This window comes from Dermacentor silvarum, chromosome 1 (genome assembly GCF_013339745.2).
Source record: "Dermacentor silvarum isolate Dsil-2018 chromosome 1, BIME_Dsil_1.4, whole genome shotgun sequence".
Taxonomy (NCBI): domain Eukaryota; kingdom Metazoa; phylum Arthropoda; class Arachnida; order Ixodida; family Ixodidae; genus Dermacentor; species Dermacentor silvarum.
Window position 1 is genome coordinate 124325169 of NC_051154.1, and position 23834 is coordinate 124349002.

At 48.4% G+C, this 23834-nt stretch overlaps 1 protein-coding gene across 1 annotated transcript; it reads left to right on the top strand.

The window, feature by feature from the left end:
* The first annotated feature begins 3760 nt into the window (after positions 1–3760).
* On the top strand, positions 3761–23552 carry LOC119456439 (uncharacterized). Its single transcript, XM_037718258.1, has 3 exons — positions 3761–3985; positions 18724–18963; positions 23292–23552. Exons 1-3 carry the CDS (start codon positions 3761–3763, stop codon positions 23550–23552), a joined length of 726 nt encoding a protein of 241 aa, XP_037574186.1.
* Positions 23553–23834: the final 282 nt, after the last annotated feature.

Consider the following 23834-nt stretch of genomic DNA (forward strand, 5'->3'; position numbering starts at 1 on the left):
CAGCCTTGGCTGTTAACACGTGCAATAAAAATGCTGCAGGTGCCCATAGAACTTTGCTGCGTTAGCCGCCAGGCAGAGAGGCAGACGTTTGGAAAAGACGCGACCTGTATTGCCACAAACACACACACACAAAAGACATATCTTACATTAAAACTTGTCGTAAGAGCCGCTGTCATCAGGAGGAAGTTTGCCGGCATAAAATGGAATTAGCTGGCGCAAGACAGTAGTAATTGGAGATCACTGGGAGAGGTATTCGTCCTGCAGTGGACATAAATAGGTATACGGTGATGATGATGACAATGATGATGAAGAGCAGATGTAAGCTAATCGTGATGCTAAACATATTATAAGTGACGGCTGTCGGCCATGGCTAACAGCACTTAACTAAATAAAAAGCTCTGTGAATTCTGCCCCTGAAGTTCATGCATTTGCAGACGTATTTGCGAACAGAAGCTTTGACTCTAATTATGAACCAGCACGATATTAAGAAACCTTCGCTGGTATTTGCGAGCAATGGATGACAAATGTTAATGGAAAGGAAGGTTAATAGAAATTGAAAGCGAAATAATCGAAATTGGAGGATACTTGAAATTGAAATCATTACAGCCAACACTGAAATTAAAATGAAAGTTTTGGCTTCGTTTGCCTTAGTGCCTGCCTCCCTCACAAGAATATTTCATATACAAAGTGTTTCAGGCGGTGACTGTCCTGAGTATTTAGATATGAGGAATTTGAGATAAATGGACAATTTCTACTGACCTGAATTTATAGACCCTTTTCGCGGAGCTGTTTGCTCTAAGGAACGACATGGCACGTTGCCTAAGCGAAAGCGCGCAATTAGAGAACCATTGCCACTTCTGCCCTGCTTCTGTGTGATCAGCTGTCGGAAATGCAAATGGGTGTTCGCTAATGAACTTTGCTCCCTTCGTGTTGCAAATGTGGAGCGGTATAGGGAAGTAGTGTGCTGTAGTTCTTTGCAAAAAAATGTCGCAGTTTCGCCCGAAAGGCGAAGAATCAATTGCGATAGCAAATTAGTAGAGAGCTATTCGAAGTAGGGATAGTAGTTTTATCGGCTGCATAAACTTGGACACATTCGCTTACTAACTGAATTAACAAGCGTGGTGTCAGCGCGCACAAGCAAACATGAATAGATCACACTGAATGAGCGCAGACAATGACTGTCAAAACGCTGGCAGCAAGCGCAGTCGCCGCAGCGGGCAAAGGTTCGTGCGGTCTATCGCTTCAACAGAAACTGACCGGCGAATGCACAGCGCATACAAAGGTCAGAGCCGTGTGGTGATAAGAGACGGTGTGGGCAACCGCCACAGCCGGGCAAAGTACGAACGCAGTTGTTGGCACAGTAGAAGCTGCGCCCATCCCCTCCCTCCCGCGCTGCCTTCCCGCTTTCTTGCTTTCGCATGGGAGATTGAGTGGCCAGTTTCTCTTGTGCCCGTTTGCAAGATACGCCTTTGGTGCCGCAGCGTCGCCCCGCCTCCCTCCCTCCCATACTCCCACGGCCTTTCGCGCGACGGTCGCGTTTGCTTTCCGCCGTGCGTTCGCTCTCCGTGATAGCACGCGTCCCCCGCGCGCTTTCGCTCGCGCATACGGCGCTCGCCCTTGTACGGAACCTCACGGCGGCGCCGACGGCAGAAATCCGGTTGAAGTGTCCATATAATAAAATATTGACTGGTGTATTAAGAAATGGAATGAATCTGTGACCCGATTCGTCAACTGCTGCTACATAAGGATTGCCTTTGTTGCGGGCCCTTCGCGATGCACGGCTTTCCTCGAGAATTATAAAAAAAATTGACTGATCTGTCAGCGTTGTATCTCCAAAGAAAGGACTTAAACCCCGGAACGTCGGCAAAAGTGAGTACCGCTCGTTCATCATCATAATCTCGTTACATACTGACACCGTTACCGCTCCTTACACACTGACAAAGGGAGTAGCGCCGCTTCCTGGCATAGTAAGTTTTCTCGCACGTTATCTACACACACCTACCCCAACTCATACGCAAACGTAGGCCCACGTACTCTATCACCAACGTATCAAGAGGAAGTCTATGGGCGCACACTTGAATCAATGTGCGGAAGCATGGGTGACGCTGATTACACCGACAACACACGAATTGTCGAAGCTGAACGTTTCGTGACGGTCCACAGAGTAAGCGAGCGACTAGCGATAAAATCGTATTTGCTACAAGATATGACAAAGTACCGAACATATACGTCCCAATCCCCTGTATAATGACCACACCAAGAAACTTTACCGAGTCAGAAGCATGGCAAGTCGCTGCTTCAAAGTGTGTATCGTCAGGTCGCGCATGAGCTCCTGGAATGACCCCTTCTTATTAGACTGCATGATCAACGAAGCAAGTGTCTGTTACCTGGCAACCTGGCAGTTAACCAAAGCTATTTGTACCTGTAATCAGCCATTAAAAAAACACTCCTTGTTCTTGTTGCTTCCATGCTGTGTGGTCGTCACAGCGCACCGGAACATGGTGTCAGAAGTAGGATAGATTTGCGCAAGCACTAACGCATCGAAAGACGGGCATCGCAGTGAACCGACAAGATGGATTTAGTGAATCCGCCACTGCCGTTGGTGCTGTCAGGGAACACCGTAAGGAAGTGCCGCCTGTTAAAGCAGATATTCGAGCTGTTCCTGAAAGCAACGGAATAGGCGAAAGCACCGAGGTCGGAGGCAGCCAAGACTGCGCAACTGCTCACCATTGCCTGAGAGCACGCCCTAGTGGTATTCAACAATTTCTCGTTTTCGGACAACCAAAGCAAAGAGGAGAACGGAGCAGTGACGGGGAAGTTTGAAGAATACTGCCGCCAACAACAAAACGAGGTGCATGAACGGTATGTCTTCCGTGCAAGGACTCAAGCCGAGGGGGAGCCTTTTGAGCATTTCGCTAGGGACCTGAGGAAGCCAGCCCAAAGTTGCAATTTCTGGGGACCTAGGTGATTCTATGGTCAGAGATCAGATTGTTTTCGATACCGTTAATCCGGAATTGCGCAAGAAAATGCTGAAGGTTAAGGACCTTACATTACGCAAAGCCAAAGAAATCTGAAAGGCGGAGGAAGTATGTACCGCGCAAAAAAATGCATGGGTTCAAGCGGAAAAACAAGTGGCGACAATCGAAATGCGCAGGTCAAATGTTCAGCGTGCGCAGTTCAAATGTTCCGGGCGCGAGGAACTTGTCTTATGCTCCGATCAAAGTTACGCTCAACCTGAAACGGAAGTAGCGCAGATCAAAACCAGGAGGGCAATTCAAATGTTCAAAGTGCAACCGCATCCACGAACGTGGCAGGTGCCCAGCATTTAGAAAAACATGTTTCTCGTGCCGTGGCGCTAACCACTTTTCGACTTGTTGTAGGAAAGGCCCTCAGATAAGCGCTGTGAAGGACGAGCACAACGATTTTCAATTCATGGATGTTGGCATGGGCAACAAAGCTGATTGGGTTGTCGACGCTGGTGTCTCTGATGGTAGACACGGGCTCCCAAGCCAACTTGCTGCCTTACATCATATTTCAAAGGCTCAAAGTGAATATATGTTAGAAGGCAAGCCCCTCTGTTCTGCGCTCATACAGTGGCAACATCATCAAGCGTATCGGCGTGGCTACGCTACCAGTGACTGTGAACAATCGGAGTGAGTACTCTGACTTTCTTATCGTTAGGAAATGCAACTAGGCCATCCTGGGATTGTCAGCAAGCGAAGCTTTAGGACTGGTGTCGCGTACTGTGGGTTCTGTTCACATGAACAGCACTGACCAAATTGTGAAGGAATTCCTGGAGTTGTTGCAGGGTATCGCCTGCCTGGCACGCCCTTACAACGTGGTCCTGCGGGAGGAAGCAACACCAGTGGTCCAGCCGGAGCGATGGGTGCCGCTTGCATTGCTCGAGCCCCTCCGAGAAGAGTTGGACTGCATGGAACGTGCAGGCATCATCGTCAAAATCAGCGAGCCGACGGGCCCCTTTGACGTAGCTAAGGAAAAAGGATGGCAAACTTCGCATATGCATTCATCCCTTGCGCCTGGCGCACTAACGCGGGCTGAAAGCGAGAGCACTGTCAATTACCAAAAAGAGAAAATATTGAGGCAGAGCTGGCCGAAGCCAAACTTTTTACGCGCCTCGACACGTACTCGGGTTTTCGTCTAATCTCTCTTGATGATGCTACTTCAAGAATATGCACAATTGGAACGCCGTTCGGGCGTTATCGCTTCTTGAGACTTTCCTTCAGAATCGCTCCCGCACCGGAAGTATTTAAAAAAAACTATGGCAAATCTCCGAAGAACTCCAGAATTTGCTTATGCAGCCTGGATCCATCATTACCACTGTAGTTACCATCAAACTTTTCACGACGTGACGCAACACTGCAGTTTCGGCTGTGGATCGGAGTAGCCTGTATTGACTCGTACAACTATCACTTTGGAATGGCTGATTCACCCATGTGCACTAAATTCAGATGTGAAAATACCATTGATCATCCCCTGTGCCACTGTTTATGCTTGAACAAATAACGCCAGACTCTCCAGTGTGCCTTGTGAAGACTGGACGATCAGCCTTTTACAGAAGCAAACGTCCGGATTCTTGGGAGTCTGGCCTCACAGCTCACCAGCCTGGAAAACTACACGAGCTCTTCTACAGTACCTGAAGGCGACATACTTGAGTGCCTGACTTTAAACACGCTGCACCTGTCTTTGTGCATGTGAAAGTGTGATCAAGTCTCATGTCTTGTCTCTCTTTCACTTCCCCATCTCCATCCCCACGTGTAGGGTAGCAAACTGGACAAAGTCTAGTTAATCTCCCTGCCTTTCCTTCCTTCCCCCTCTTTCTTGGAACTTCTTCGTAGGCCCACCGTTCGTGTGACAATTTGGCGTTGTGAAAAAAAAAAAACTTACACGACCTTTTCCGCTACGCAAAAATTATATTAGCTTCGTCACTACCGCTCTCGCATGATCCGGCAACTTCAGCGCGCCTGTTTGCGGAACAGATACGATAATGATGGAACTCTCACGAAGTTTTTCTGCTTTGTGAATACATCTACACGGTTCTACTTGATCTTATGCGAAAATTCGCTCGTGAGTTTTGTGATTACCGCCATTCAAGTATTTTTAACCTCGTGGTTTCGGCCGTTTTCGTGGTTGGCGTATGGCCAGACTCGGCAAAGAAAAAAAAAAAAAAAACCATTTGTGCTTTCACTTGCTCGCTCGCTCGTTCGTTCGTTCGGGCTATTCGCTTGCATTTACAATCATTGTCAATGCTTTCTGCACATTTTTTTTTCATTATTGTACCATGACGTCAGCTCCACGTGACCGCTACAGCATGAGCGCGCGCCAATAATTTACCCTGCGATGGCAGCCTGCCTGCCATGACTTTTCGGCAGGCCGCCACCGAGGCTCTGCCTCGACTCCTAGCCCAGGACAGCTGTTGGCCGCAAAAGAAAAATTGTGCAGAAATAATCGACGATTGTCAACGTAAGCGAATAGCCGAACTCTTCTGGAAAGCTATTCGCTTTATTAAAGGCATGATGCGCTTGAACACATATATTTGATGCAGTGAGGATATTTAGACAGCCTTTTTTGTTTATTTGAGTATTTCCGTAGAGAACACGGCCGTTAACGACCACATCTGTACATATAAGCCGATTCGTCATATGTGTGCTGCCTGTATAGCAGCGCGAGCACCAACGTGGAAGGCGACTGCCATCCTCCTTGCCCGCCACCGGAGCACTCTGCCGCATCCGCCACAAGGATAGAGGGCGGCGGGAGAATACGAGGGCTGTGCTTCCCGAGCGCTCCACTACAGCGTCTAAAAACTTTAGACGCCCCAAAGCCTCCAACGCGAGAAGGCTCACCATGACCCTGGCTATACCATGAATAATCTACCAATATCCATACGTACAAGTCACCAAAACACAAAAGGGCAAACTTGAAATCATGCTCCGGCAGATAACGAGAGTTATACTAGGTAGATATACCGAGTCGATGACACGGCAGTTCAGTCTAGAGTGGACGAGCTGAAACAACTACACTAAGAGGCACAATTTAGTCGCCTGAAGCTATCTAGACAGGGGCGTGCATTTTTGCGTCATCTGGACTACGATATCCCACTACGACCTGGCATAGAACAACAATATCCCCCTGTGGGACACGCTAGATCGTGTTACCGTCGACCCAATACCTAGAAATATGGAGGCAGACACACAACCGGAAAGACGACAAAATTGAGCGCGACACCTCAGGGACCGCACCGCGTACTGGATCCTACACACCTATATCAAGCGGCCAACACTGCAACGCTGCACCCCAACATCAAGCGGAACTTACAGCTGTCGTGGAGGCTGCCGCCATGCCAAATCCACAAGAACGAAATCTGCTCATTCGAACAGATAGCCAGGCTACATGCAGGGCGCTCGAAGCCAGAAACATTCTCGCGGCACTACACTCATCATTAACAGCGCACCTCAACGCATACCCTAAGATTAGAGCACGGATTCAGTGGATTCCGAGTCACACTGGGATCAGAGGGAACGAAGTGGCATATGCCACATCCGGCGCAAGTCTCCCGGGCCATCCCCTGTGGTGGCCGGACCCATTGAGTCTGAATGAGCAATACACCTTCGCGCGGGTGGAAAGGCGCGAAAAACTTGACGAATTACGAAACAACTGCATGAAGTATCCGCAAGCAGACATATGAAGCGAAGAGGGGTGGTACTGGAGGCGTGCTCAGACGCACTCTCTCTTGTCCCCACACTTCCAAGATTGCATACAGGGTTTTCCTGGCGAACCTTCTTGCATGGCATGTGGCGGCTTCCCGGATAACGCTCACATTCTGTGGCATTGTCCGTGGAGCCGACCCGCTATTCAGGCGAGCCTTGCCAAACTCTCGCCCACCCATAGGCCTGCAACACTTGAGTGGCTACGCACAAGCCATGATCGAGTTGATCACGACACTCGGCTTGGCAGACAACTAGAACAAAGCGGGCGAACCCGGACCGGGGTTCTTGAATGAAGTTTATTCTCTCTCTTTCTCTTCAACGCGACAGCACGTGCGTCTTTAAGCGCTATAACTGTTGGTGTTGGGCGACGAATGCTCCTCGCAACTCGATTGCGTGAGAGCAGGCGCCATTGACGTCGAAGCCTTTTTATCAGCGGTGAAAGTCCAACCACAACACAAAGGGCCGCAAGAACCAAAGAAAGCTATTCCCTTTAAAATACGTAGGAGGGCGAGCGGCTACGTGAAGAGTGCGGTAAGAGCCGCGCGTAATAGGAGCAGATGGTTTGGAGGACGCCAACTTGGAACCAGTTCTTCAAGACGTAACTTTCAAAAAAGCCCAAAGCCGCCAGCTTTGTCTCCGCCATTTAGCGAAATGCAAATGACTTCTCAACCACACACTTCTATTAACGTAAAAAAAATATCCGCAGGTGCAAATTTGTAAGCACTCGTTTGGGGGCTGCCAACCGACACAAAATAATTTTGGATAGACTAGCGATGTCCATGTCGAAAGGTCAGCATAAGAACATTTTCTGCTTCGTCAGCCTGCTTGCTGCGCTTAACAAGCAGATTCACAGCCTTTGATTTCTCGCTGAACGAAGTCCACCTTGTGGGTATCAACACCGAGGCGGTCAATCAACGCTGAAGATCACTCTCCTAGACCTGGGGCGTTACGACGTAAAATAATTCCAAACTCCTGACGTCAAATTTACGCAACCACAGACGCAAGCATCGGGTGGTGACCTGCAGCGTTGTCTGAACAACCCAATCAAACACTCTCCTCGTTTATAGGAGGTCACCTTTGTTCGCATTCAAAACCGATAACATTGTCTACACTCAGCGGTTTTTCTTATCTAATTGGCTGACAAGAGGCGAGGAGCACGCTCTAGTGGAGAGCGTTTCGATGGGGCCGAGCCAGCACAGTGAAAATAGATAACCGCATGAAGAGGGTGGTGCCGGCTTCTACGATTGGTCCGCTTCGCCTTGCTTAGCTTGCGGTGGCTGGTTGAAAATCGTGGCGGCGTGCAACGGAAGGATAAGAATGCTGCTAAAACAGATCTTAAGCAAGGAAGAGTTGGCAGAGTGATGTCGTATGCATGTCGAAAGGGCTTGATAACGTTTTACCAGTTTTACTGCCCCGCAAAAAGGTTTATCATGCGCCAATAAATACATGCTCACCGGCAGGTGCGAGTAGCGAGGGCCTGAGCGATCGTCGGGCAGCCATCTTCTATTCCTTTCGGAACGGGGCAGTCTGTGGCTATTCAGAAAAAAAATTCAGTTTTGTTCGGCATGTTAATGCATTTTTTTCGCGTATACACGTCACTTTGACACGTCGTGGTGAGTTTTCGCGGTCTTGTGATGTCGCATGACAGACAGGCGAAGTGGGCATACCCAGAAAACATAGGACCAATAGCAGATGGCTAACGGTGAAAAGGCGTCGAATCAGGAATGATTATTTTTCTTTTGTGCAGTTTAATCATGCATAATCAATGTGTACGCGTTATATAAGACGGGGAGCTATCGCGGTTTTCGTGACGTCGCGTGACAGTCAGGGGAAGTTGGGAGTGGCCCGAAAATGTTTTGACAAATCGTGGAGGCTGATTGCAGAAATTGGAATCGAAACAGTTTGGAATCATTTTACGTTATAGCGCCCCTGGTTGACTCGCGGTGCTGATATGATGATGATGATGATGATGATGATGATGATGATGATGATGATGATGATTTATTGGCATCCCCTTTGAAACGGGGCGGCGACAAAAAGTCACCTAGCCTGCTTGATTTAATCAGGTATACTATACATGTTCTTTATCTAGCATTTTTGTATACCTCTCATTATTATTTTTCTTTTTCAAAAATTTACCCTGTGCCGCTGCCTATGATTTTAAGAGATCAGGTCGTATCCATCTTTTCCCTGCTTTTTTTCCACCAGTACTCTAATCGTCTCTTGCTGATCTCTACGGCTGATCTGTTTATGTTTCCTTCCACTTTGAAACCAAGCGCTTCTGGGAGTTGCACGTTACCTACGGTTCTCGCTGGGTGGATCCCGTCGCATTACATCAGGATGTGCTGAGTGGTTTCTGGATCTTTACTGCAGCATGCACATGGCTCATCTAGTTCCGAATATTTGTTCCGATATGTTTTCGTCCTTAGGCAACCGGCTCGAGCCTCAAATAGCAACGCACTGCCCTTTGTGTTAGCGTACAGATTTTCCCTTCTAATTTCTTTCTTCTCATTCTTGTAAATCTCCATTGTCCTTTTTGTTTCCATTCTTTGCATCCAATTCACGGTCTCTATTTCTCTCACTTTCTTTCTGATGACTCCTGGTTGTCTATTTGCAGTTTCGATTATACTGTACTTGGTTGCCAACTTCCTTGACCTCTTCCTCCATTCTGTGTCCACGATTTTCATGTAGAGATACTTGTGCACTTTAGCCGCCCATTTATTTTCATCCATGTTCCTGAGCCTTTCTTCAAAACTAATTTTACTCTGTGCTTCTCTGACTTCAAAAGAGGCCCAACCCTTGTCACCCTGCATTGCCTCATTTGTGGTATTACCGTGGGCTCCCAAAGCCAACCGGCCTACTGATCTTCGGTTAACTTCCAAACCCGCCAATATATTCGATTTTAAGCATATAATGGCATTTGCGAATGTTAGCGCTGGCACCATTACTCCTTCCAGATTCCACGCACCACCTCATACTTATTGTGGCCCCACAGTGCTCTGTGTTTCTTATTGCCGCATTCCGCTTCCCCTTTATTTTCAGATTATCTTGGTGGTTGCTTGAGTAATTCTTTCCTTCGTTTATGTGTACGCCGAGGTACTTATATTGCTTCACTATGGGTATTACTTGCTGTTGAATTGACACCACGAAGTTACTCGTCTCTTCATTAAAGATCATAATTCCTGATTTCTCTGTGCTAAACTTAAGGCCTAGATTTGTCGCTGCATTCCCACAGATATTCGCAAGTATCTGTAAATCTTTTTTATTGTCCGCTAGTAGCACAATGTCGTCTGCGTACATCAGTCCGGGGACCTTCTGTTGCACCATTTGTCCATTACGCATGTAGGATAAATCAAAACCTAATTCGCTGTTTTCCAGTCATCTTTCTATACCCTTGACGTAAAGCGTGAACAAAAATGGTGACAGAGGGCATCCTTGCTTCAATCCTTGGTGAATTCCCACCATTTCATTTCCTTTTCTACCTTCCCATACCACTTGTACTTAGTTGTCTCTATATATCTCCCTCAGCAGCTCCACGAAATCGTCATCTATGCCTTCGTATTGAAGAATATCCCGCAACAATTCCCTGTCTACGTTGTCATAAGCTCCTTTAATATCTAGAAATGCTATCCATAAAGGTCTTTACTGAGCTACTGAAATCTCTATGCACTGAGTTAGTACGAACATATTGTCTTCTAAGCGTCTGCCTGGCCTGAACCTATTCTGTAGTTCCCACAATACATCGTTTTTCTCCACCCACTTCGACAGTTCTAATTTTATGGCTTGCATTGCCATTCTATATATCACCGACGTTACTGTAACTGGCCTGTACGAGCTCGTCTTATCCTTATCTCCTTTGCCTTTGTAGATGAGATTCATCTTGCTTTCACGCCATGCAACGGGAATTTTCTTTGTTCTAATCACTTGCTCTATGGCATTAGTCAGCAGTGCCTTGCTTTTTGGACCGAGGTTTTTGATTACCTGTATTGGGATTTCATCGGGTCCAGCTGCCATGTTGTTAGGGACATTTTCTGCTGCCTTTTTCCAATAAAAGCTTTCTATGCTAAATTTTGATCTCTCTGGCCTTTCTGCTGTTGCTGGATCTGTTGTCTGAACTACGCTTCTTCTCGTGCCGAAGTTATCCCTAATAACGTCTGTGATGTACCGCATCGCATCATCTCCTTCGTAGATGTTACCGTCTTCATCCCTTATAGCCGTTTGCGAGTTTTTAGTTGGAGCTCCGAGTGCTTTTATATGGTTCCAGAATCTTTTTGGAGCGCCTTTGTCTCTTTTGTGAATGTTATGCACCCAACGTTCAATTGCGCATTTCATTTTCTCTTGCACGAGCTCACTCGCAACCCTTTTCTTTTCTCGGTATGTATTCCATCTAAGGAGCACCTCTTCTTGTAATCCCAACTTTTTGGCTTCTCGATGAGCCCTAGATGCCTCTTTACGCTCTTCTATAGCTTGTTTTATTTCCTTGTTCCACCACTTACATGGTTTCCTCTTGCCAATCCAACAATTGTTTTACCGTGTCCGCCTTATTTCTTGCTGCATAACGTCCACCAGTTCCTTATATTCCCAGACTGCTGTAGGAAAATCCTCAATTTCTTCTCTATGTTGTTTGCGATCTCTGTTATTTGCTCGTCATTCATTTTTAAAAACTCTGAGGCTATGAGTTCATGTTCTGCGCTAGTATCTCACCCAAACTTTAATGCTAAACGTCTGTGATCGCTTCCCAGGCTATTTTTTCCATTTCCGTCTATTATCATTTGGTCTAGTTGTTCATAGACCATTTCCGAGACTAAGGCGTAGTCGATACATGACTGCCTATTTCCGCATTGCCACGTTACCTGTCCATGACACTTATTCTCCCTGTTAACTACTATAAGGTTTTGTTCATCACACAGATCCAGCACTAGAGAGCCGTTGTAATCAGTATAGCCGTCTAAATCGTCCATGTGTGCGTTCATATGTCCCACTAATATCACCTGGCCCGATTTACTGAACTCATTAATATCGCGTCTAATGCAATCAACCAATTCCTTATTTTTTTCTTTGCTATCACTACCTGTCCATAGGTAAGCTACTCCCAGCCACGTCTTTTTACCTTGCCATGTGCCACTAATCCATAAATGCTCTTTACATGTCTCGTTTACCCTTTGCCACTTCAGACCTCACCTAATTAGTACGCCTACGCCTCCGCCTTTCCTTGACCCGGTCATTCTGTTGCACCCTTCCCATAAAAAAAAGTGAATAACAGGTGGCTGCTCCAAATCTCCTAGATGCGTTTCGGTCAAGGCGTACACGCTAATCGCTTCATCATTCAGCTGCGCTTGAATTTCCAGCCATTCTTCCTGCTTGCGACCACCCTGCATGGTAATGCAGCAAATTTTACCTTCTCTATTCTTATCCTTTCTGCGTCTTTTCCTGACTCCTCGTCGTCTAATTCTGCCCTTTACTGGTCTTTCGCTACGTTCAATACTTAATCCTGCTTCCTGATTGCCTGGGGCCCGCCTAAAAAAGCTACAGCTCGCGCTGCGAATCGACGTCCGACCGGTGTTGCTACCCTTTCGCTAAAAGGTATCCCGTCACGCACAAAAGCGCCTTCGCGGCCTGCTCGGTGCACTTCTCGGTTGATGTGAATGACCGTAAAATTCATTGCTTTAGCTAGAGTTTAAATTTCCCTGTTTACTGCAAGAATTGCCCTTTCAATTTCATAGCCCTGCCTTTCAACCTCTGGCACCGTGCACACCGCGATTTGCACTTCCTTTGAAACATTCCGCATGTCTGTGACCCCTTTGGCTATTTGCTTTGTGATCCCTGCTCCTCGTCCGTGCAGTACATCAATCACTCCACCCATTATCACCACTAAGTGTCTCTCCTCCATTGTGTCCCACATGCGTTCCTTGGCCTTCGCTATCACCTCTTTAATCGGCTTTCCCGGAAGTGCGCTAACCTGGACTCGTTCCCCTGCACCTACCCTCACTGTTATCGCCGGTTCTACTCTACGCATGTTGGAATCCCCAACAAAGACTACTCGACGCTTTTCTTCCCCCTCACCGCCGAAAGCTGCTCCCGAGGTCACAATGCCCTCCCCTCCTGTCTTATCCTTGCCTTTGGCTTTGTTCTCTTCCGCGGCGGCGTCAGTGGTATGCCCCTCGTGACTATCACTGACGGTTCCGCCACTGCCTCCCGGCGTGGCGGGTTCGGCTGTCTCTGCACTCGCATCGGAGCCAGCTCCATCCACGGTGCTCGCCTCGATGGGTTCACCATTGCTTTGCTGAATGGTGGCCCTCAGCTGCATCTCTACGTTAACTAGCTTTTCTTCTACCTCCTCCCTCTGTTTCTGCTCACTTTTAAGTTCATTTTCAAGCTTTCCAACCCGCTTAGCTAGCTTATCTTTCTCTTGCTCGAGACGGTCTAGCCGCGACCCTAGCACACACATCCTACAGGCTGGCTGGCTGGCTGGCTTGGCTTGGCGTGGCTTGGCTTGGCTTGGCTGGCTTGGCTGGCTTGGCTGGCTGGCTTGGCTTGGCTGGCTTGGCTTGGCTTGGCTGGCTGGCTGGCTGGCTGGCTTGGCTGGCTGGCTGGCTTGGCTTGGCTGGCTGGCTTGGCTTGGCTGGCTGGCTGGCTTGGCTTGGCTGGCTGGCTGGCTTGGCTGGCTGGCTGGCTGGCTGGCTGCTCTCCTACGCCCGGCTATAGTGAACTAGATAGGGGTAGTGGGACGAGGGCGATCCGGGAGCCGAGGTCGTTTGTACGGAAACCGGCAGGCGGCGCTGCTGCGCCTTTCACCTGAACCGCCCCGCAGTGCGCGCTTATTCGCCGCGCACTCATCGGAAGAGTACGATAGATCTGAAGCTCATGCTTGACTCCTGAATGCTTACAGTGCTCACAGTGTCAGCAAAAGGAGAATAAATATATTTCTACAGTGTTGTCTATAGTGAATAAGCAGTAAAAAACGATGTACAGCGCGAAGGACAAGGGCTGAGAGACAACACACACACAGCGCAGTGCGTTTCGTCTCTCTCGGTTCCTATCCTTCGCGCTGGATATCGTTTTTTACCATGGATTACCAACTAGCCCAAGCAACCACTTTGTGTAAATAAATATTTTTGTCTCAAAAGCTCCCAGCCATGGAATTTTAGGTACAAATCCGCCTCTGAGAAAGTTCGCGGAACTACGCGTGGCTACTCGGAATGAACGGGTGTACCAGTACATCGAAAGGGTACCGCCGGGGCCGTGATTGCAAAAAAATAAGAAGAAAAAAGAAGAGATAGAGGGGCTCTGAAGGAAGGTACGAAACCATTTTATTCAGGACAAACCCTCAGATCACAAAAGCGGCGTCAAAACAAAACCAGGCCCCTAGGTCATCCTATCTCTGTGGCTTTGCGCTTCTCGAGCTGTTAGTACCTTATAAGAAGTGGAGTCGCGTGAGGACTTAGAAAGAAACAATTCTCATGCTTACTTAATCCTTGTGAGCGTCGCATCCAACATCATTGGAGCAGAGGAAATTACTTTTACAAGAGCCACAACATCGCAGATGCTGTTCGTGTGCAGCTCTAAAATGTTGAAACATTCTGTGAATATGTTCTCAAGAGCTTCAATAAATGAGTACAAATCTTGCGACGGATACAAAAGTCCACCCCAGTCACACTGCTGAGTGTACCTTGAGGGTAACAGGTGTGGCTTCTGTTCGGCTGACGAGGAGAATGTACTCGCATAAACAACAGTTAAGTTTTAGGACGCATTTTCTTGCTACGTAGCCTGCTACGTAATATATAAGCCGCGAGTCACTCCTCTCCATTACTAATGATGAGTGGCTAGCACGGGGAGCTTCTACTATGGCTAGAGACTCTTCAGCTTCTTCTAACCTCCCTTAGGCGAGCAGCTCATCAACACTGTTTGGAGAAATATAGGGAGTTTTGTCGTCCACGCTGAGAAGTGCATTTATGATTTCAGGGGTGACACCGTCCACACTTCTTTCCATGTTGTAAAATGACAAACAGTTCACTGTGATAAGAAACTGATCTGGCGAGGGGTGGGCATTACAGCCGCTGGACTGGCGGATAATGCCAAACACGTGCTCTACGGAGTCGGTGCTGAGACGAGCAGTTATCAAGTGATTGAACCCTACATTCTCTGCCATGTACTCTAGGAGAGACAATGTACTGGCAATAGTGACTCTCAGCCCTGTCGCTGTGGAGTTCCAACCTGCCTGCTCCCTTGCAAACTTGCAATGAATTATGTGCTACCTCCAGCACCTGCTTTGCCTTGCCCATCGTCCGTGACACACTCTCACATACGAGCGTCTTTGGTATGTACGTGCGGCAAATTACTGCACTAGGGCTCTCGCCGTAGTTCATCAGCGCAGTCTTCTCAACGCCGGCAGTCTTTTCCTCACTGTCCAACGAAGGCAAAACCACGGCCGGACTGGAGAGGCGCGCGCGCTCGCGCGCCTCTCCAGTCCGGCCGTGGCAAAACATACCCAACACCATCATAGTTCGGAAACGTGAGCAGTGCTCAGTGGGTTTGGGAATTTCACTCAGCACAAATACGCTATTCTCAGCGCCGTCACCTATTTATAGTTTCACTGGTCTGCAGGTCGTCCTCTCTCAGGCACCGCCTTTTTGTCTGGTCGGCATGGGGATGTAAGGCAGCCCTTTTCCTTGTGGGCCGTTCGCGCGATGGATTTTTCGAAAGGTACATGAAGAGATTAGGCAGAATCGTGGGCACGGCGTCTGTCGAGAGAGAGGGCTTTCCGCGTGGTGTACGTACCTCTTTGCCTTCGATCGTACATGATCTCTCAGTACATACTTTCCTTCAAAATGAAGCTCGCATACGGCGTAAGTGGCATCCAGCGGCTTGTCCTTGCGGTGTAGATTCCGCTCCCATGTCACGCGCATTTCTTCATCCTCGGGGACACTGAACAGAGACAACTTCAGGGCATCTTTCACTCTGCTATACCCAGTCTTACAAACAGGCGCAAATCAATAGTTCAGTAAATTCAGTAATTCAGTCAATCGGCCAACTCAACGCGCACATGCCACCAACAAAACCGCGCACGTGCAACTGCAATCGGTAAACACATCGGGGCCTCTCCCAACGCGTGCGGCGGGGATGCGGCTTCAGGTGAAAGGCGCAGTGGCGCCACCACACGACGTGCGAATATTTCCGTGTGTTTGGCCTCGCCGGCGCTGCCCCTATCCGCTCTCCCTCGACCCACTACCCCTATCTAGTTCACTATAGCCCGGCTCAGTGACCCAGTTGTCTAGTAACTTGGGCCACCAAGTCGTGATGCCGTCGGGGTTGATCCCTCGTCGTCATTCGAGCTTCTTCTTCCGAATCTCCTCATACAGTCGACGTCATACACTCGTCGTCATTCCAGTGTCCTCATACCATCGTCGTCATATTGCCTTCATCTATCCATCCGACATCACTCATTCTTCGCCATTCAACTATGATCATACTGCCGTTGTCATGCAATCGTTGGCATTGCGTCGTCGTCATCCCATTCTCGTCTTGTCGTCATGCCGGCTTCTTCGTTCCAGCGCAAGCATTCTGCTGCATTCAATCGTGATTAAATGCCACCGTTGTCATGCCGTCCTCTTCACATCGTCGTCGCGATGCCGTGGTTGTCGGCCCATCGTCAGCACTTCAGCTCCGTCAAACAGTCGTCGTCGTCCCAATGTCCCTCATCGTTACGCCATCTTCCTGATATCATCATCATTATTTCAACATCGTCATCCCACTTTCCTCGTGGCGTCGTCGTTCATCGTACCACAATCGTCGTTTCATCGACGTGGTCGCTACTTCGTTATTCCATCGTCGTAACTACTTGGTCGTTCGTCATCATGCCTTCCTGGTCATGGGTCACCCTGGCCGCGAGCCTGTGTCATGGCAAAGTGGGCCGATGCCGGACACAGCGAATGTCGCTTACAGCCAAACCAACGGAAACCTCAGGATGACTACTGCGGATTGTAAATAAAGGCATGTTCTGTAATGCAGTATGCAGCTATATACCCGGTATAAAAATCACGTTGCCGTCGATATTATTGGGTTCTGCCGTAATTTTAGCGCGATAGTGTTAAGGGGCCCGTGTCCCAGAAAATCCGGCGCCGGTGTCGGTGAGCGCCGGCGTCGGCGTCGTTGGCGGAAATAAGCATCTCGAACCACCCCCACCGCGAGGGACCTCCGCGTGGCGCAAAGCGTTAGTGAACAAAATTTAATTTCTCCAAGTAAAATCAGTCGGCAAAATAGTAAAGTACGACTTCACCACAACCTACAAATGTGATAGCGTCGAATGGTAATTTGAATATACGAGAAAAAAAGCCTGATAAGCAGCCAGGGATCTTTGAAAGCTATCGTATTTTATTTTAAGCGTCCTCCAAAATTTTTTCTTCGTTGCTCTTAAACACGTCGCAAATACACCACAGCTATCGCTGTAACGGGTCTTCAAAGTTAAACTTAGGTGATTGAAATTGTGTAGCTTAGGGTTTATGCACTTTGGCGGAGACGATTTTTGCGAACAAGGATCGGGAAATAATCAACAAAAAATGTTAATAAATACCTAAGTTTCACGATAATGGCATGTGTTTATACTACTAAGAATACTAGAATAGTAGAAGACGCAGTATGCGCACCGCCATCTCGAGTGCACGGGGAGGAGGGCAGTTAGCGCGCGTCTCTTGTTCTACTCCAAGTGCAAACTTAGGTGATGCGAGAGGACTGCCTTCTGTTGTCAAGCGCCTAGTTCGCGTTGAAGGGAGAGGCACCACGAATTTGTTCGCCGCTGCTGCCGCTCTTCATGACGCCAGCGAGATATCTGACAGCGAGTGTCCGCGGTCATCGACAGAATTTTGTTCATGCTTTCCTGTGTGCGCGTGACACTATTGATGTTAAATTACTTAGTAAGCGAATGTTTACTGCAGCTTGTACTTCGAATAAAACTACTAACCTTACTTCGTATTGCTGACTAAGAATATGATATCGCAATGAATGCTTCGTCTTTCGGACGAAACTGCGTCTGTTTAGCATTGCTGGCCAAGCATTGCCTTTATACGTGAAACGGACTCTAAGCGGAACCATTCTAATTTTGCACGGAAAACGCCTTTTCTCCACGTCTGCACTTGCATGGCCACGAATAAAACAGCTCCAGCAAACAGATATAATTCATTTACTGTGAGTTGCGCGCTAAACATGCGAGCAAGTAAGGCAGACACGTATGACACGAAATGACAGCTATGACTAGAACTGAAACGTCGGACGCTCAACGCCGTGAGATGCATCTGCAATGCTCCCTTCCATTAAACCACAAGAACGCGAATCACTTTACCACACCGTCGAGCACGCGCTGCTCGCGAGCGCCTCGTACGAACAGAGGCGTGCACGTGCAATGCGACGTTGGAAATGAAAATATAAACGAAGATGAGTCTTAATTTTCTTTTTAAATCAATCGAGCTATATTTGACTTGTAGCAACGGTGCTGGCTTAATTGATAAATTATGACCTTACAAAACGGCAAGAGATATTTTTTTACATATTTAAACGTTGTAAAAGTGTTTAGCAAAGAATACACAGAACGCTTCATTTTCTCTTATTTTGGCATTTCGGTTTGGCCGTTTTTCTCGGCGCCCAAAACCTTGCGACGACGACGACGACGACGACGACGAAGCGCGTGCACCCGGCTCTGCACGTGACACTGAGACGATCGTTTGTAGAACGTCGACGTTTTGAAGTCGTTGCGGCCTCCTTTTCGCCCGAGTCGCCTCACGATCTCGCCCTGCCGTATACGAAAGGAGTGTTCAGAAACGTCGCCCTGGTCACCTGTGTGAGCAATTGAAGTTGGACCAAGTCTTGAACATCAAGCTTCACTCGTTCGGTGAGACCGATCTCCAAGCAGCGCCAATTTAGCGAACACCCTGCACGAGACCTCTGCACGTTCGCCACTGCCAAGAAAGGAGCGATGGGTGCCCTTTGTTCTTGTATCTGCCCTCAGAGCGTTGATTGCGTCGTCGAGGGTCCCCGATATCTGCCCATCTCTCAATACGTTCCGACGTACCACTCCGTTGCGTCAAACATCAGAGAGTTCAACATGCCGCCACCCGTGGAGCCACCGACGCCTCCGCTTTCTCCGCAAGCACCGCCACCTTCGCACCCTCCGCAGCTTTTGCAGCCAACGCAACCTCCGCAGCCTCCACAGCCTCCGCAGCACCGGAAGCCATCCAGGTCGAAGAGGGTGACCTTCAGCCTTGATTGACCACTGAGTGTGAATACAAAGACTTTATTTCGGCGAGAATTCACAGTACCATTCGGGCATGGTGTTGTAGTCATAATTAATGGACCCACGATGCCAAATCAGCGCCTTCGTGTTCTTGATAATTCGCGAAACTATCTATTGGCCATGAACTGTTCCAAAGCCGCACCAGCTGGATCACGGTGGAAAATTGGCAAACAAGAAGACTTGAAAGAAATGAGTTGTCGAATGTGTGTCGCAGTTGAGCAAATGATAATGCGAGGTGACTTCACGACGCAGCTGTCGTCTCGTAACATATGCTCCACCAGAAATGAAATTGCACTGTTCTTCATGCTTTGATTTCTTGCCCTGTGCCGGCCAGTGATGTCAAACGCTTTCAGTCTATCACTTTATGGACAGAGTTTCCTATTCTTATTGTGACTGTAACGAATGTTCTAAGCCTGCGGTCGTTTTCGTTTGACGTGAATAAAAGTGTGCAGTTGACCATTCATTTACGTTTTGCTTTCTTTGTCACGCGTATACGAGTAAATTACGAAAGCTCAAGCTGTCAGACTTAAACGTGATGCGCGCTGAGGCTTAGGCGAACACTACGTCTTGCAATGCTGGTCTACTGGGTGGCCTTAGAAAGCACAGTTTCTCTGTAATAAAACGTAAAGCGATTCACACTGCACTCGAGTGGCTCTTTTCCTGTAGGTTTATAAGATCCTGTCTAGCGAGGTTTATCGACATTCATATAATTTCTCGTACGTTATGGCCATCTGCGAGTTCACATTATGATCTGCTGCTGCTATCTACAACAGCACGACTTGCTTTTAATGCGACTAGCATTCTTCGTCTCTTTTATGCTCTGTTATGTCTATCTATCTATCTATCTATCTATCTATCTATCTGTCCATCTGTCTGTCTGTCTGTCTGTCTGTCTGTCTGTCTGTCTGTCTGTCTGTCTGTCTGTCTGTCTGTCTGTCTGTCTGTCTGTCTGTCTGTCTGTCTGTCTGTCTGTCTGTCTGTCTGTCTGTCTGTCTGTCTGTCTGTCTGTCTGTCTGTCTGTCTGTCTGTCTGTCTGTCTGTCTGTCTGTCTGTCTGTCTGTCTGTCTGTCTGTCTGTCTGTCTGTCTGTCTGTCTGTCTGTCTGTCTGTCTGTCTGTCTGTCTGTCTGTCTGTCTGTCTGTCTGTCTGTCTGTCTGTCTGTCTGTCTGTCTGTCTGTCTGTCTGTCTGTCTGTCTGTCTGTCTGTCTGTCTGTCTGTCTGTCTGTCTGTCTGTCTGTCTGTCTGTCTGTCTGTCTGTCTGTCGGTGGGTCGGTCGGTCGGTCGGTCTGTCAGTCTGTCTGTCTGTCTGGCTGTCCGTCCGTCCGTCCGTCCGTCTGTCTGTCTGTCCGTCTGTCTGTCTGTCTGTCTGTCTGTCTGTCTGTCTGTCTGTCTGTCTGTCTGTCTGTCTGTCTGTCTGTCTGTCTGTCTGTCTGTCTGTCTGTCTGTCTGTCTGTCTGTCTGTCTGTCTGTCTGTCTGTCTGTCTGTCTGTCTGTCTGTTTGTTCTCCTACGCCCGGCTCCGTGACCCAGTAGTCTAGTAACTTGGGCCACCAAGTCGTGATGCCGTCGGGGTTGATCCCTCGTCGTCATTCGAGCTTCTTCTTCCGAATCTCCTCATACAGTCGACGTCATACACTCGTCGTCATTCCAGTGTCCTCATACCATCGTCGTCATATTGCCTTCATCTATCCATCGACATCACTCTTTCTTCGCCATTCAACTATGATCATACTGCCGTTGTCATGCAATCGTTGGCATTGCGTCTTCGTCATCCCATTCTCGTCTTGTCGTCCATGCCGGCTTCTTCGTTCCAGCGCAATCATTCTGCTGCATTCAATCGTGATTAAATGCCACCGTTGTCATGCCGTCCTCTTCACATCGTCGTCGCGATGCCATGGTTGTCGGCCCATCGTCAGCACTTCAGCTCCGTCAAACAGTCGTCGTCGTCCCAATGTCCCTCATCGTCACGCCATCTTCCTGATATCATCTTACTTATTTCAACATCGTCATCCCACTGTCCTCGTGCCGTCGTCGTTCATCGTACCACAATCGTCGTTTCATCGACGTTGTCGCTAATTCGTTATTCCATCGTCGTAACTACTTGGTCGTTCGTCATCATGCCTTCATGGTCATGGGTCGCCCTGGCCGCGAGCCTGTGTCATGCTAAAGTGGGCCGATGCCGGACACAGCGAATGCCGCTTACAGCCAAACCAACGGAAATCTCAGGATGACTACTGCGGATTGTAAATAAAGGCATGTTCTGTAATGCAGTATGTAGCTATATACCCGGTATAAAAATCACGTTGCCGTCGATATTAATGGGTTCTGCCGTAATTTCAGTGCGATAGCGTTAAGGGCCCCGTGTCCCAGAAAATCCGGCGCCGGTGTCGGGGTGGGCGCCGGCGCGCCGGCGTCGTTGGCGGAAATAAGCATCTCGAACCACCCCCACCGCGAGGGACCTCCGCGTGGCGCAAAGCGTTAGTGAACAAAATTTAATTTCTCCAAGTAAAATCAGCCGGCAAAATAGTAAAGTACGACTTCACCACAACCTACAAATGTGATAGCGTCGGATGGTAATTTGAATATACGAGAAAAAAAGCCTGATAAGCAGCCAGGGATCTTTGAATGCTATCGTATTTTATTTTAAGCGTCCTCCAAATTTTTTTCTTTGTTGCTCTTAAACACGTCGCAAATACACCACAGCTATCGCTGTAACGGGTCTTCAAAGTTAAACTTAGGTGATTGAAATTGTGTAGCTTATGCTTTATGCGCTTTGGCGGAGACGATTTTTGCGAACAAGGATCGGGAAATAATGAACAAAAAATGTTAATAAATACCTAAGTTTCGCGATAATGGCATGTGTTTATACTACTAAGAATACAAGAATAGTAGAATAGTAGACGACGCAGTATGCGCACCGGCATCTCGAGTGCACGGGGAGGAGTGGGGGAGGGGGGGGGGGCAGTTAGCGCGCGTCTCTTGTTTTACTCCAAGTGCAAACTTAGGTGATGCGAGAGGACTGCCTTCTGTTGTCAAGCGCCTAGTTCGCGTTGAAGGGAGAGGCACCACGAATTTGTTCGCCGCTGCTGCCGCTCTTCATGACGCCAGCGAGATATCTGACAGCGAGTGTCCGCGGTCATCGACAGAATTTTGTTCATGCTTTCCTGTGTGCGCGTGACACTACTGATGGTAAATTAGTTAGTAAGCGAATGTTTACTGCAGCTTGTACTTCGAATAAAACTTCTAACCTTACTTCGTATTTCTGACTAAGAATATGATTTCGCAACGAATGCTTCGTCTTTCGGACGAAACTGCGTCTGTTTAGCATTGCTGGCCAAGCATTGCCTTTATACGTGAAACGGACTCTAAGCGGAACCATTCTAATTTTGCACGGAAAACGCCTTTTCTCCACGTCTGCACTTGCATGGCCACGAATTAAACAGCTCCAGCAAACAGATATAATTCATTTACTGTGAGTTGCGCGCTAAACATACGAACAAGTAAGGCAGACACGTATGACACGAAATGACAGCTATGACTAGAACTGAAACGCCGGACGCTCAACGCCGTGAGATGCATCTGCAACGCTCCCTTCCATTAAACCACAAGAACGCGAATCACTTTACCACACCGCCGAGCACGCGCTGCTCGCGAGCGCCTCGTACGAACAGAGGCGTGCACGTGCAATGCGACGTTGGAAATGAAAATAAAACGAAGATCCAGTCTTACTTTTCTTTTTAAATCAATCGAGCTATATTTGACTTGTAGCAACGGTGCTGGCTTAACTGACAAATTTTGACCTTACCAAACAGCAAGAGATATATTTTACATATTTAAACGTTGTAAAAGTGTTTAGCAAAGAATACACTGAACGCTTCATTTTCTCTTATTTTGGCATTTCGGTTTGGCCGTTTTTCTCGGCGCCCAAAACCTTGCGACGACGACGACGACGACGACGAAGCGCGTGCACGCGGCTCTGCACGTGCCAATGAGACGATCGTTTGTCGAACGTCGACGTTTTGAAGTCGTTGCGGCCTCCTGTTCGCCCGAGTCCCCTCACGATCTCGCCCTGCCGTATACGAAAGGAGTGTTCAGAAACGTCGCCCTGGTCACCTGTGTGAGCAATTGAAGTTGGACCAAGTCTTGAACATCAAGCTTCACTCGTTCGGTGAGACCGATCTCCAAGCAGCGCCAATTTAGCGAACCCCCTGCACGAGACCTCTGCACGTTCGCCACTGCCAAGAAAGGAGCGATGGGTGCCCTTTGTTCTTGTATCTGCCCTCAGAGCGTTGATGGCGTCGTCGAGGGTCCCCGATATCTGCCCATCTCTCAATACGTTCCGACGTACCACTCCGTTGCGTCAAACATCAGAGAGTTCAACATGCCGCCACCCGTGGAGCCACCGACGCCTCCGCTTTCTCCGCAAGCACCGCCACCTTCGCACCCTCCGCAGCTTTTGCAGCCAACGCAACCTCCGCAGCCTCCACAGCCTCCGCAGCACCGGAAGCCATCCAGGTCGAAGAGGGTGACCTTCAGCCTTGATTGACCACTGAGTGTGAATACAAAGACTTTATTTCGGCGAGAAATCACAGTAACATTCGGGCATGGTGTTGTAGTCATAATTAATGGACCCACGATGCCAAATCAGCAGCCTTCGTGTTCTTGATAATTCGCGAAACTATCTATTGGCCATGGTCTGTACCAAAGCCGCAGCAGCTGGATCACGGTGGAAAATTGGCAAACAAGAAGACTTGAAAGAAATGAGTTGTCGAATGTGTGCCGCAGTTGAGGCAAATGATAATGCGAGGTGACTTCACGACGCAGCTGT

What these genes read in the sequence shown, in the direction of transcription:
- LOC119456439 (XM_037718258.1), top strand. Translation starts at nt 3,761, where the DNA reads ATGAACAGCACTGACCAAATTGTGAAGGAATTCCTGGAGTTGTTGCAG. An exon ending in AGCCGACGGGCCCCTTTGAC is followed by an intron (nt 3,986 to 18,723) that starts GTAGCTAAGGAA and finishes ATCTGCCCTCAG; the next exon opens with AGCGTTGATTGCGTCGTCGA. An exon ending in AGCCATCCAGGTCGAAGAGG is followed by an intron (nt 18,964 to 23,291) that starts GTGACCTTCAGC and finishes ATCTGCCCTCAG; the next exon opens with AGCGTTGATGGCGTCGTCGA.